The sequence below is a fragment of the Uloborus diversus genome, chromosome 8, assembly GCF_026930045.1.
Source record: "Uloborus diversus isolate 005 chromosome 8, Udiv.v.3.1, whole genome shotgun sequence".
Taxonomy (NCBI): Eukaryota; Metazoa; Arthropoda; class Arachnida; order Araneae; family Uloboridae; genus Uloborus; species Uloborus diversus.
Window position 1 is genome coordinate 55724998 of NC_072738.1, and position 13642 is coordinate 55738639.

Below are 13642 nucleotides of genomic sequence, written 5' to 3' on the forward strand. Positions count from 1 at the left end.
GTGGCTATAGACTTCAGTTATGTAGTAATAACGCATAAGCACAACCTAAATTATAATTTACTATTCAGGTATACATAATAGTATTAATCACAAACAGTGAATTAAAGGTACAGTACAGTATCATAGTGCAAAATTGATTCAAATTGTTAGGTACTAATTATGTCACATTTAAAATAATGTGAATAAAAAAAGAAAAACACTTAGATGTTGAATTGAAATTTTGTCGCTTTTCAATTTTTCTCAAATATCTTGACACGTTAGCTTAACCTTACTATTAAAAATTCATTTAAATATGGCAGAGAAACCAGAAAAAATGTTCGTTAAATAGTAATAAATATATGAAGTCAATATATTACTACTTAACGTAACTGCTATATTTTTATACTTAATACATAGATTTAAAAAAAAAAAAAAGAAAGAAAACACTTGGATAGTAAATTTTGCAGTATTTTAATTTCTTAAGATTTACACTATTTAAAATATTGATTAAATACAACTTATTTAATTAAAATTAATAATTGTAAAAATTAAAGTTTGAAAATCTTTGCGCTTAAAGATAAAAAATAAAAATGTCTAGCATTGTTTGAATTTCATTCCTCAATTTCAATGATGATGAAATTATATCAGTTACTGAGGAGACTAAGATAACAGAAAATCACTTGAATAAATTGTAATTTGTAACGATATTTTAAGCAACTTGGGTTTGTATTTGTATGAAAGATATATACAAGATTCTTTATTTTCTAGAAAGTCGCCCGTCAAGGTATGACGGGTGAAAATTGCTTCTACATTTGAACGAAGCCATTGCCTGTTTGGTGATATTCTGATGGTTGAAATTGTAACCCTTACTCCAGTGGATTAACCCTAAACTGCAGTAGGTAGCGTTCATTGTTGACCATTTTATCGTTTCTTCATTCCCCTGAAATGACACAGTTTTACCAATAAAACAGTTAAGTTACCCGATTGAGTTTAGCCTTGTCACAATAAAGCCTTTCCCTGCATGTTAAACATTACCAAAACATATTATCATATTATCATGCCGTGGCGCAAGTTTCATTGCTAAAAAACGCGGGTTACTCGATCATCGGCTATTATTTATTTGAGGATGACATAATATGTTACCATGATTGTCAGTTATCTAATCATACAACAGGAAAGAAATTAACTATCCATTTATGCATAATTTCAAATAAACATAAACCAAACTACCATTTACTATATTAATTTGTTTTTGAATGATTCTATTATTTTTTTATTTATTTTAAATTAATAATTATAATTAATGTAGAAAAATTTGCGATGTAGAATGAAAAAGCATTTTCTTTCCACAAAATGGATAAACATTTTATATTTTAAAGTGGCATAAAATTCAAATATTAGTTTGAAAAATCTTATCTAAATATTCGGTATTCGGTAAAATAGGGTATTCAGTGCATCTCTAAATATTTCGTATAGAAATATTAAAGAAAAAAAAGAAGAAGAAGAAAACATTGGTGTAACAGTAAACAGCTGTTTATTAGAGGGGAAAAATAGAGGATTTGTTGGAAAAAGCAAAAATTCCTTTTTTCTTCTAAGAACGAGGTACAGTGGTTTAGAACGCCCGTAAAAAGCTGAACCAGGCGAAGTCTGCTTGAAGTCTTTATTGCAATCAGAACATTTGGAATAATTTTTTTTACTTGTTTGAAAGCTTTACTTCAGAATTTTTATCGTCTGCGGGAGCTATATTTTGCACGAAAAATAATGAATTTAAAAGGTGAATTAAATTGAAATATTTCAACATTTAAATAAAATCATCTGCATTTGTTTTTCAGTTTTAATCTAATCATATTTATAGTACTATAGTCAGTCAGGAAAACTTTATCCACAATTGCTATATTTTTAACCACCTCATTCATATTTTAATAGCATTATTGCAGAAATGCCGTTTTGAAAGAAACACGAATAATAAATTTTATTTCGAAACACAGGAAAAAAACAGCATTAAAAAAAAGCAAAACAGTAAGATTTTGCATTGAAAATATTTTTAAACTATTCTGTTTTAATTAGTTTTTATTCGGTTTAGCATTTGATTTCATGTCATTTGAAAATTCGCACTCGAAATGATCTCAAATTTCGTTTGATCATTAACTAATTAAGTTTTTGATGAAAATACAACCAAATTTTATTTACTTGCCTTTTAACAAAGCTTAAGAGTAATCGAAAATGAAAAAAAAAAAAAAAAAAAAAAAAAACTAATTCCAAAAACAAGCAAAAGTTGCATTATTCATCAGTAGTAAGTAAAAAATTTTTTGAAATTTCATTTTCATCTAATCATGGTGAATAATAATAATTACCGAAACGATAGATAGAACTTTTCGGCAAATAAAAAAAAACTCTGATTTGGGAAAATTCTTTTCGACCCTCTCAATCTCTTAACATTTTGTAGCAGTTTTCAAAAAATACTTTTAGCTGAATTAATTTTAAAAAATTGGAAGAAAATCACACTTAAGAGAAAAATTGAGAGACAACTTAAAAAAAGCGGACAGCTCCCGATGAGAAATAATAGCTTCCGCAGGTTTGCTATTGTAGAGATTCTCAAATTCGGATCAAATCTGAAAATGAACAGACTTTGTGGACAACACCTCTCCCACAAAGGCGGACGATGGGGGCGATTGCCTCCTCCTGGAGCCAAGATACAGGAACTCTAACGCGGCATATTTTCGAGTTTGAAGTTCCAAATACAGTTTTAGACGAATTAATGTGTTGTTAGGAGAAAAAAAAACTCTCCCAGGGAGTTTTTTCGGAATTGAAGTCTTGAAAACGCAATTTTAGCCCATTTCTTGTTACTTAAAGGGGTTACGTTAGGGATAGGAATTTAAACTTTCTACGGGAATTTTAACTTAATTGAAGCTCTAAAAGCTCAATTTCAAACTATCTTAGACATTATATTAGAGAAGGTTCAGGTGCTCTTCACTAAAAAAATTTCGAAAGCGAAATCTAAAAGACGCAATCCTAGGACATTTTTGGTCATGGTGAGGTATTTAATAGGGTTTAGAGCATTCCTTAGGAAATTTTCAGAAATTAAACTAAAAAAAAAGAATAATTCCAAACGATCTTCCATGACGTTAGGGAAGGAATGTAAGGAAACGAAGAAAAATAAAAATCGCCCCTTCCTTGAAAATTTTCTGGATCCGTCCTTGCCTCCTCCCAGAAAAAAAATTCATGATCCATTTAAATCTTATTTTCTAATATGTATTTACGTACTTTTCTCTTTATTTATTCAGTTTTATTTTTATTTTTTAGAAATACTATACAGTTTTCCTTACTTAAAGTTATTAGTTTGGGCTGTGGTAGTAAAAATTATTTTCAAAAATAATATATACGAATAAAATTTCTATAACAAGGGTACTAGAAATAAGGAAATTATTTGTGTTAATGAACGAAACAATGTTTGCTTTGTTTAAGGTTCATTCCATGGAAAACTCAATTTGTCCCGCATGTGACGCTTCATGCATTTCATTAAAAATAACAATTTAAAAGGGTAATAAACAAAGTTTTAGCCCTTAAGAAACCATAAACGTATGTATGACTTCTGAAGCAAAATACTTCGTCATTAACTTTTAAAATTATTCCTTTTTTAGGAAATACAGAAACCGTCACGTGCGGGACAAAATGACTGCTTTCAATGGAATGGACCATACATAATTTTTTCAACAGTTTAAGTTATTATTTCTCAATAAATGAGATATGTTTCATTTACGTTGGAACTTTAGCTTTCAAAAACTGCAAATGTTTTCGTCATTGCTACATCAAGAGAGCAAAAGTATCAAGTAATGCTTGCAACAAACTACAAGAGGTTGACTTTGGATGCCCCGCACGTCACTCATGCAAATAAACTAAATTTTAAGTAACAAATCTTTTTATAAAATTATAACTGTGTCAGGAGTATCTTTGTTTCAAATGTAAAGATTAAAAAATGTGCTTTCTTCTGTTCAATTAAAATATTAAGATCTATAACAAAATGTTGGAGAAATTTGGACCACTATCAAGTAGTGTTCCAGATTGGTCAGGGTTGGTGAGTCAGATTGTCCAACACGTGACAGTGGAATGGCCCTTAAGTGAGATCGTGTAAAACCATGATGCATCAAGATTTTAAATAACAATACGGAATTATACAAAGATGTTTAACATAATATCAGTCTGAATGTGTATAATCATTCACATGGGGCTGCGTTTGAAGAGTTACCTTTTTCAGACCTAGTGCGGTTCGATTGCGTCAGTCAGTAATTCTTAAGTTACTGTTTGGAAACTAATTTTCATAGGCGATTTGAAGTTGTTGATATCTCTCACCTCCTTACATTGTAATATTTCAAAGGGGCGTCATAATCGAACAGATTTCGCGTAATAAGTGACTGATCTCAGCAGTAATCCAACAGTTCAAAGGAAATACAGTCGAAAGCTTATAAAGAGTCCTGATTCAACGAGAACCCGGATTTAGCGAGGAAATTTGAAATACTTGGTGAGAACAATGTTAAGTCCACGGAGAAATAACTCGCTTTTAACGAGCAACCCCTCTTAAAGCGAGCAATATTTTTGGAATTTATAAAATTTCTATTGACTTCCGGCTCAGCTTATCTTTTTTTTGGCAAATTTTCTTTATCATTCCAAAGTCAACCAAAGTTAGTGATAAATCATAAATCCTGAGAACAAGCGATGACAGCACTTTTTCTAAGCGCGTGACGAGAAGAAGTATTTATAAATTTATTTCTGTGTATAGGTGTATTCCTCGAGAATAATGACATAAGAAAGAGACATTCAGACAGTTTAGAGTTGGCCTTGATTCAAAGCAAAAAAAAAAAAAACTTCTTTGATACTGTACAGCGATTTAAAAGAAGAAGAAAAGCAACTCTGATGAATTTTTGCGATTTTTTCCCGAACTCGTTTATTGCGAGCACTCGGTTAGAACAAGCAATTATGGCGGTCCCTTTGCGCTCGTCATAAACGAGTTCAACTGTCCAACAGAACTAGAGCTGATTAATTTTTGGCGCCAAAGGGTAAAGAGCGATCTTTATTATTTTTTTTTCGTTAAACGTACAGCAAGGATTGAAGGAAAAGAAATGGAATATAGATGGACCCTAATGAGAACTAGTATTAGACTACAATCGTATCCAGACACCATAGAGTGTTTTTCACGTTAAACGCGACTCATGTATCTCAAAAATACAAGGATTCAAATGAACATTGGTATTTTGCTGACCCCGGATAGGAAACCTAGCTGTTTAATTTTCATAGTCACTCAAGGAGGAGACGAAATATAAGTTATTTTTGGTATGCATGCTATATTTCAAAAAATAATGGAAGAATTAAATCAACAGTTGGTATACTGATGGAGTGTCGATAAGAACTTTTGCTGAGTAATCTTTAGTGCCAGTAGTATAGCTTAAAAGTTAGCGATGCAATCAAATGTTTAACGAGTTAAAAATAATGAATTTAAATCTTTAAATATATTTTTTTTAAATTCAAGTTTCGCAGTTCCTCTAAATCTTCCGACGTAGGAAAGTACCAAGTCGTTTTGTGTGTTAGTCTGCTCCTAAATTCAATTCAATGCAGCAAGAGAAATTATGAAAAGAACTGTATCCACACACGTGCCTTAAATTTTCCAATAACATACTCAAATATTTGAGTGAGGAAAAAGTAAAAGAAGGGCTTTTTATTGACCCGCAAATAAGAAGTTTTTCATAATGAAGAGTTTGAAAAAAGGATGCTTGAAGCAGAAAAAAAAAAGGCTGTTTGACATTCAAATCAGTTTGCAGTTCTCATAGTGGGTCTCCTGCAATGCCGGTGCGCTGCGTATAGGGCCATTTTGGTTTCGATAAATAAGACTGAAGCACGTTATGTCGGTAGCAAGTCCCATAGTTGTATTTAAAAAGTAGAAATTCCATTCAAATATAAAATCTCCTGTTGTCTCTGTCTGAAAGTCTCTTCCGATACACAACTGGTACAGGGACAAGCAAGCCGAGAGTTGCTCTGAATTTTGAGGACAACCACTCACAACACACTGTAATATCAAAGAATGTTAAGTAGGCACCGAAAGTTTCTTAAATTTGTCAAGGGTCAAAAGATCTACCCTATCTGCAATAAGTGCAATACTTCAGAAATTAATCCTGATCATCTCCTTTCCCCCCAGGGACTGGAGAGAAAGGATTTGAGGCTGAGTTCCCTTCTTGTTTTCGATTTTTTGAACGTCTTTTAAATCATGGAGTTGGTCTAGCTTGACCAGTTAAAATTAAAAAAAAATGTACAAAAAGTTCCAAGTTTTTTTATGCATTGATATTGCATACATGTGCTTCAGCGTTACTAGGAATTCTTCTTCAGATCAGTGCCAGAAAATAAAAAAATACGAGAGCGAAAAACCAAAACCAAAACCCAGTGGCGAAACAGCTCAAAAGGATCAAGGCCTACACTGTGCCCATCTCAGTTTTCCTGATCAAGGGCTCCTGGTGGCAAGGTAGATGCTCCGGTTGGGTGGTCAGCCAAACACGGGACCCCTAGGGTTTAGTTCCCAAGCACGCTTGGTACTCTTTTTATGAACGGCTGAGTAAGAGCTAAAAACGCACATGCTATTTTCATTGGAAATTTAAACAAAATAAATTTGTCAGGATATAACTGATTAAGCGATTTTATATTGAGCTACGATTTAGAGAAATTAGTGCAATTTACTCGGCAATGTCATTTATGAAAAGCAATTTATTAATGAGTTTTTCTCTTGCTAAGATTCTCTATTTGTTTTCTTTTATAAAAGAGCAGCTAGAATTTAACTACATTTTGTATTTCAAATTTGCACAAATAGCTAGAGGATTTGTAGACAGTTGTTTTGTCGTGGCAAAAAACTTTTTTTTTCAAAGAAAAAATTAATTTGTGGATGAAAAGGCATCCGACAAGACAAATTATCGCTATTTGAGCATTTTCCCGTTGTTAGTGCTTGTTCCTATCTGGGTGCGAACAGTTTGTTATGTATTACATTCTACATCTGGAATGAATATGAAATCTTAAATTTAATTTTAACCCACTAATTTTTCTTGATCATGAAGAGGAAACTACGGTAGTTGTAAACAAACGTATGAGTATTAAAGTTAGACATGAATTATTTGAAGAAACGTTGAAAGCAATCTTTCTGTAAAATATTAAATTAAAAGTGCAACCCCTAAACATATAAATACACATACTATCTATACACACAAGACGCAGAATTTTTTTTCTAGAAGACTTTTCCTTATAATGCAGGGATACCCACAAAGGAGGGGGGGGGGGGGGTCGATGGTGCAGACGCGGCATTGAAATTTTCGGAGTATGGTTGTTTTAAGGGGCATTCTTCTTTTTTTTATTTTAGGGGAGAGGGGTTTTTATTCTGGAAGGTACTCCGGTCGTACTTCGTAGTATTTGAGGATTTTGCGCCACAGCTCTTGGGTGGAGAGGCACTCCTGTATAATAGTGAGAAATTAGATTATCTCGTCTCCCCCCCTTCCCCCTGGAAACATAGCCAGGCTTGGTGATAATTTTTTTTCAGACTAAATGCACGTTAGCAACAAAAAAGGGAAAAAAAGTTCATCAATATTCCCAATTATTTAACAATAATCCATTTCATCTGAATTTTCCCTTGTAGGACATTCAGTTCAACATATTTTGCTCCTTATATATACATTTTTACGTTTTATATACATTAAAAATTAATAAATTGAAAGACTAACCGTAACATGGTTATCCACGATGACAGAAATAACCGTTCCTTTTATCTTGAGATGCATCTTGTAAGCAGCATGACTATTTTGATGTCACAAAATATGTGTGACAAATGTCACATGTTGTCATTTACTCGGTAAAAATCGGCATTCCTTCGCAGTTACAGGTTACTACTACGTAAAACAACATAGCAAGTTTTATTTGGATGGGAGGGGGATAATAATTCTTTCTCAATATCTGAAGCTTCGTTATACCACGCGGCACGTTTGTAGACGACCTTCCATTTTCAGCGGCATCACACTTTCATCTGAACCAATCTGGCAACATCAACTTTGTTCTGCTCGCGGCCGTGTGACGTCACAGAATATCGTTGCACAGCCATCTTAACATAAGGCCTGCGCGCTCATTCAACATGGCCGCCCGTGAAGGCGGTTTGTTTACATCTCATAATAGCTCTACCGTGAATAAAAATTTAGATTTTTTTATAATCCATTAAAAAAAACAGTTAATTTTTACGTGAAATACTCCGATACATCTTTGAATTAAAAATTTATATCGTTCGAGTTTTAATATCGACACAAATAGTTCTTAAATAGTAAACTACATTAAAATTCATGCATGACACATTAAATATTATATTCGCAATAAATATATAGATAATGAATAAAAATGAAAATTTTAATGGGTAAAAAGAAAATACACTTCAACTTCAAATCATAATGCAAAAGAAAGTACGAAATAAATTTTGCTTACTGTAAATTGTAAAATGATTAAGACAGACGGGGAAGATAAACGGGAAGTGCATATTTCTTATTCATAAACTAATAAATATTTTGCATTTTTCACACGAATGATTTACAGTAGTATTGATTTCCTTTGATAAAAATACAGACAAATGAAAAAAAAAAATAATAAGATGGAATAAAATAAACCAATATTTAGCCATATCTCTAACTGTTACAAACAAAAGAAACAGCATACATTTTTGAGAAAAAAATCACTCCAATACCCAATAATAATTACAAAACATCTGAACAATTGAAACAAACTAAACAATTGGTATAAAAAGACAATACTGATGCATATATTTCAGAGTAAAAAATATAATTAAGATTTATCATGAGTTATCTGTGAGTTTTTTTTTTTTTTTTTTTTTTTGGAGAAGTTATTCTACAGTATGTTATAAATCGTTTGCATAATATTTCTCAAAATCAAGAAAATGGTGTGAAAGCTAAGTTTGTAATGGTCATGTACCACATTTCTAATGCATGGCTCGCTAATAGTTGTTAAAAGCTTTAATTCATTTTCATTTGCTATGAATTCCTTCAAAAAAAAAAAAAAAAATCCACAGCATTTCAAAATACATTTATAGAAATAGAAGCTGGGTTTAAAAGAAAAAGTTGGGGTTTTTCAAAAGTCACGATTTCATGTATCTATTAAACTGCACTCTTCAGAGAATTCATATTAAAAAGCTCCTTGAAATTTTAGTTACAAAAAATAATCATTTACCAAAGTGAAGACAAAAAGTTTCGTCATTAAAATCGAAAGCAATAAACGTGTATTACATGAAAAAAACATAAGTAAAAATGTGTACCTTTCAATAATAGAGTATAGTACCTTACAGAAATAGAAACTGCTTTAAAAGTTAAAACAGTTGCTCTTTTTAATGAACCGCGATCTAATGTATTTATTAAACAGCACTCTTCAGCCAATTGATGTTAAAAAGTTCCTTTAAACAATAGTTACAAAAAATAATCATTACACAAATTGAGGGCAAAAAAGCTTCGTCATTAAAATCGAAAGTGATAAAAATATGTAGCATGAAAAAACATACATAAAAATTCGCCCCTTACAAGTAAAAATTTCTTAAAATATTATTTTACAAGTACAGTAAAACTCCTCTAATACGGACACTATCAAGACAAATTTTTTTGAGGGGTGTCCGCATGACAGAGGTTTAATAATACCTTTTAATTTTACCTTAGAATCGAAGAATTAAATACTGTCCACATAGGAGGGGTATCCGCTAGGAGGGATTTTACTGTATTTATTTTTATTATCAATTCTGCTTAAAAATAACCATTGGTAACCACACTTACCTTCTTAACATTTTTTAATCCAACAATAGTAGCTTCAAACATATTTGGAAATGTTAAACATTTGATACGTTAAATTTTTACCACCAAAGTATCCCAACGGCTTATAATGTAAACTTGACGAAACGTAACGATAGCACAGTCAAATACAAAGAACAAAAAAGAAAACATCATTTCAAGTCTCCATAAAGACAGTTGATAACGTATTCACACATTTGGAATAAATATTACTTTGCTATTTGATACTAAAGTTGTGAGATGAAATACAATATAGCATCCGCAACGAGCAGCTACTTGAAGTCCACAACACTGTTTGAACTAAAGGGATTTCCCCGCTCAAAGCCTGCTTGAGGTCACGTGACACCGATTGCGCAATACAGCGCGTAGGCCTGATATATAGAAGGCTGTGATCGTTGGGTCGCGCAATATCTAGTTTTTGCCGAAGAAACCATCGCAAGATCGCAATTCATTTTTCCGGGGTTGAATATGGAATACTAATATGTAAACAGTTGTAACTGGATTCAAAATTGAAGTTAATTGTTTTCTGAACAATGAATAAAGAGTAAAACATATTTTTGTCAGAGAATTTGAAAATGATTAAAAGCTTACTGCAGTCGAACGAATAATAAAATAAATATACATTTATGATTTGAAATTAAATTTAAGCTGTTCTTATGGACAAATATCACCTTCTTTCCTCCCTCCTCAAAAAAGAATTATTAATATAGAAATAACAAACACTTTAAGAATTGTTGCCAAAAAAAAAAAAGAAAGAAAGAAAAAAGGAAAAAAAAAAAGAAGAAAAAAAGAGAAAAAGAATAAAATGAAAAAGAAGCTATATCTGAACAGTCTTTTTAAAACAATTTCATATCAATGTATTTTATCATTCATCAATGATAACTAAGCAAAGGATGGATAAAGTTAAACTTAAGTTGAAAATCCATACATAATGGTGAATGAAGCATGACTGCACTTGTATATAAATCTATGTAAGTAAAAGCAAAGGAATTAAAAAAAAATAGGATGTACATTCTGAATCATAGTAACAGTTGGCCCATATAGAGGGTTAATTTTTAAATTAATAAAATCGATCTATAGATCAGTTTTCTGACTTTTTGGACCGATAGTAACTTACATGAATTTTTTTGACGTTCTCTGACTTTAAGAAATGCTTTAATTTTCTGACTATTTCCAAGTCTTTTCTGGTTTTATTGGAACACTTTTATATTATTATCAAGTTTGATATTAAACTATAAAACAAAATTACTTTGCGAAAATGCCAATAAAGTAAAAACAATTAACTTGTGCGTAATCAAGCAGCAGTATTCTGAGAAAGTCACAAGTTTGAAGGTAAAAGAGTCTTATATATGCAACTGAAAATACGCTCCTGATCAGAACAAATGAAAAACAGAACTTCAGAATCCAGAACAGAAGAAAATATTAATATCTTTCAACGAGGGCAAAGAAGTAAATATTTGTGCAGAAAAAATGACAAAAAATAAAAGTGTACAGAGATAAAAGAAAAAATATTTCAGTAAGTAGTGCATTTATACTATAGTAGAAACGGTAAACACCAGTGTGCTTCTGTGAGAATAAAAGTAAAAAGCATTAGTTCTCTAATGGAACTGTGAACAAACATTAAAGCACAATTTCGTTTTCAAAAATTAATTTCATCTTTAAAAACTTTAACATGTGGTATATGATAGTAAAATCCCTTTATTTGATGTGTGTAATTATTTTTAAAGTTTGGGAGAACTTTTACGGTTCTACGGCAGGTTTTTAGGGGGGTTGAAATGAAAAAATGTGCACGAACTTGGTAAATGAACATATCCTATGAGTGACAAACACGACATTTTTAGCCGTTTTTTTTTTTTTAGAAATACACAGGAAAAAGTTACTAATGGCAGTTCATCTAAGAAAAAACTTTTATCTTTATTATTATCATTTTTTAATTTGAACTTTCCATTCCCTGAAGGAAGATGGGAGATTCTTATATTTATTTATAGCTATTTATTAAAGCTTGAAGGGCTCATTCACTAGTCGGTCTACCCTATGATAACTTTCTACTAGAATAAAGAGGTTCATGTATTTACTGTTAACATATTTTTTCGAGAATTAGACGGGAAAATATTTATATCTTTCTTTAAAAACATGCGAAAAGGAAATATTTATACTTTTTTTCAGCATTTTTGTTCTTGACCAAGAAAAGGAAAATAATAATATATTTCTACAAAACCAGAACAAAGTACAATATCGGAATAACATACAAACTGTCCTCAGTATGTAGTAGGCATTTCTTTCGTTCCCTTAAAACACAAACACACACTACATCAGTGCTTAAATTATAAAAAAAGATGTGCGGGAGCCCTATATTTTAAAGAACCGATTTTAACGCTTGCTTGAATTTCTTCAAAAGAAGTTCACATAAAATTGAAAAGAAGCACAGGAGCTAAGTTCCTTTAAGCTCCCATGCAAATTAAGCTCTGCAGCGTACTAGGGATGTGTCGTTCATGAACGAACGGGTCTAAAAGACCGACTCCTTAAAATGAACGATGCAGTACGATCTCCTAAAAAAATGAACGGTCGTTCTTTTGAACAATGATATTTATTTTGTATAGTTCTCTCTGTCTCATTTAATTTCTTAATATATATTTTTATTTATATCTATTGATATTATTTTCCTTTTACAAATTCAAAATAAAGTTTTTCCTTATTTTTCCCTTTAAAACGTCGTATATGATGGCATTTGATAATATGTTATTTGCTTTTTATTGAATAAAATTTAACTATTTAATTTTATACCAAGCTTGAATCGAACCTGCGATTTCTGGAACAATATGTCTGACTACTCGGTTACCGAAAAATAGCTGACAAAATGAATTATAATTGCTTTATTAATAAAAAATATAAATAAAGTAATTCCTGATTAAATTTGTGTGATAATTATTTGGTAGTTTTAATCGCTTTTCCTTACATTAATAAAGCGAAACCAATGAAACGATTTCAATATATGTAAGTGAGTCTCGTAGAGATATCACATGCAACCTTATAAAATGAACAAAGTCGCTCAAATGATCGAGTTCAGTGGACGAATCAAAAACATGAACGATCCTCTCATGAACGGATCATTGAAAAGAACGACAATGCCCACCTCTACAGCGCACCCGCCTATACATATAATGTGTGCATGTGTGTGTGCGTGTAAAAACAAAGTTACATCAGAGACTTGATAAAAGCCTTCACAATTCAGCATTTTCCGAATAAAACCCGGCTTATTTTTTGTCACTTCAAAAGAATACAAGTACCTTTTTTTCCCTCCCAAAACGTTGTTATCGGCAGACCATGTAATTCAACAAGTACCTCAGTCAAATGATAAAGGCTAAGTAAGTCACCGTGATAACAGTTGAGATACAAGACGACACGAACGGTGGACGAAAATTGACTACCAAGGATGGAAAGGTCCTTCGTACGTGACGAGGTTTGTTATGCAGGTATTTCAGATAGCGTTACATTATAATATACGAAACATGTCAAAAGAATTCGGATTCAGCAAGAGTGAAGAAATAAATGAAGAAACGACTGAAACAAATTTAAGTTTCAATGTCAAGACTCTTTTTTCCTTCTTTATTGCATGGGAACGACTTAAGCATTTACTGATATGTGTTGGTTTTTAAAGGATGTATTCACGTCTTTAAAAATGTGTCTAACTTCGTAAAATGGTATTTAGGAAAGGAGTGAAATACACACTGTATAACGAAGTACTAATTTTATTCGAATTTTAAAAAATATCATAAAGAAAGGCTGTAACCAAGTTTGGTGATTTTTAA

General features: G+C 31.5%; 1 protein-coding gene across 3 annotated transcripts in view; it reads right to left on the bottom strand.

Annotated features, from left to right (window-relative positions):
• LOC129228048 (rho GTPase-activating protein 45-like) overlaps nt 1-13642 on the bottom strand; it is a 190887-nt gene that overhangs the window by 84092 nt on the left and 93153 nt on the right. The window contains exon 1 of one of the 3 annotated variants that reach the window (XM_054862683.1): nt 7728-8008. The exons of the other annotated variants lie outside the window; for them this stretch is intronic. Coding sequence (XP_054718658.1) covers nt 7728-7735 — 8 coding nt within the window. The 5' untranslated portion in view covers nt 7736-8008. Of the gene's footprint in view, nt 1-7727; nt 8009-13642 lie in introns of those variants that run through there. 3 annotated transcript variants of the gene reach the window in all.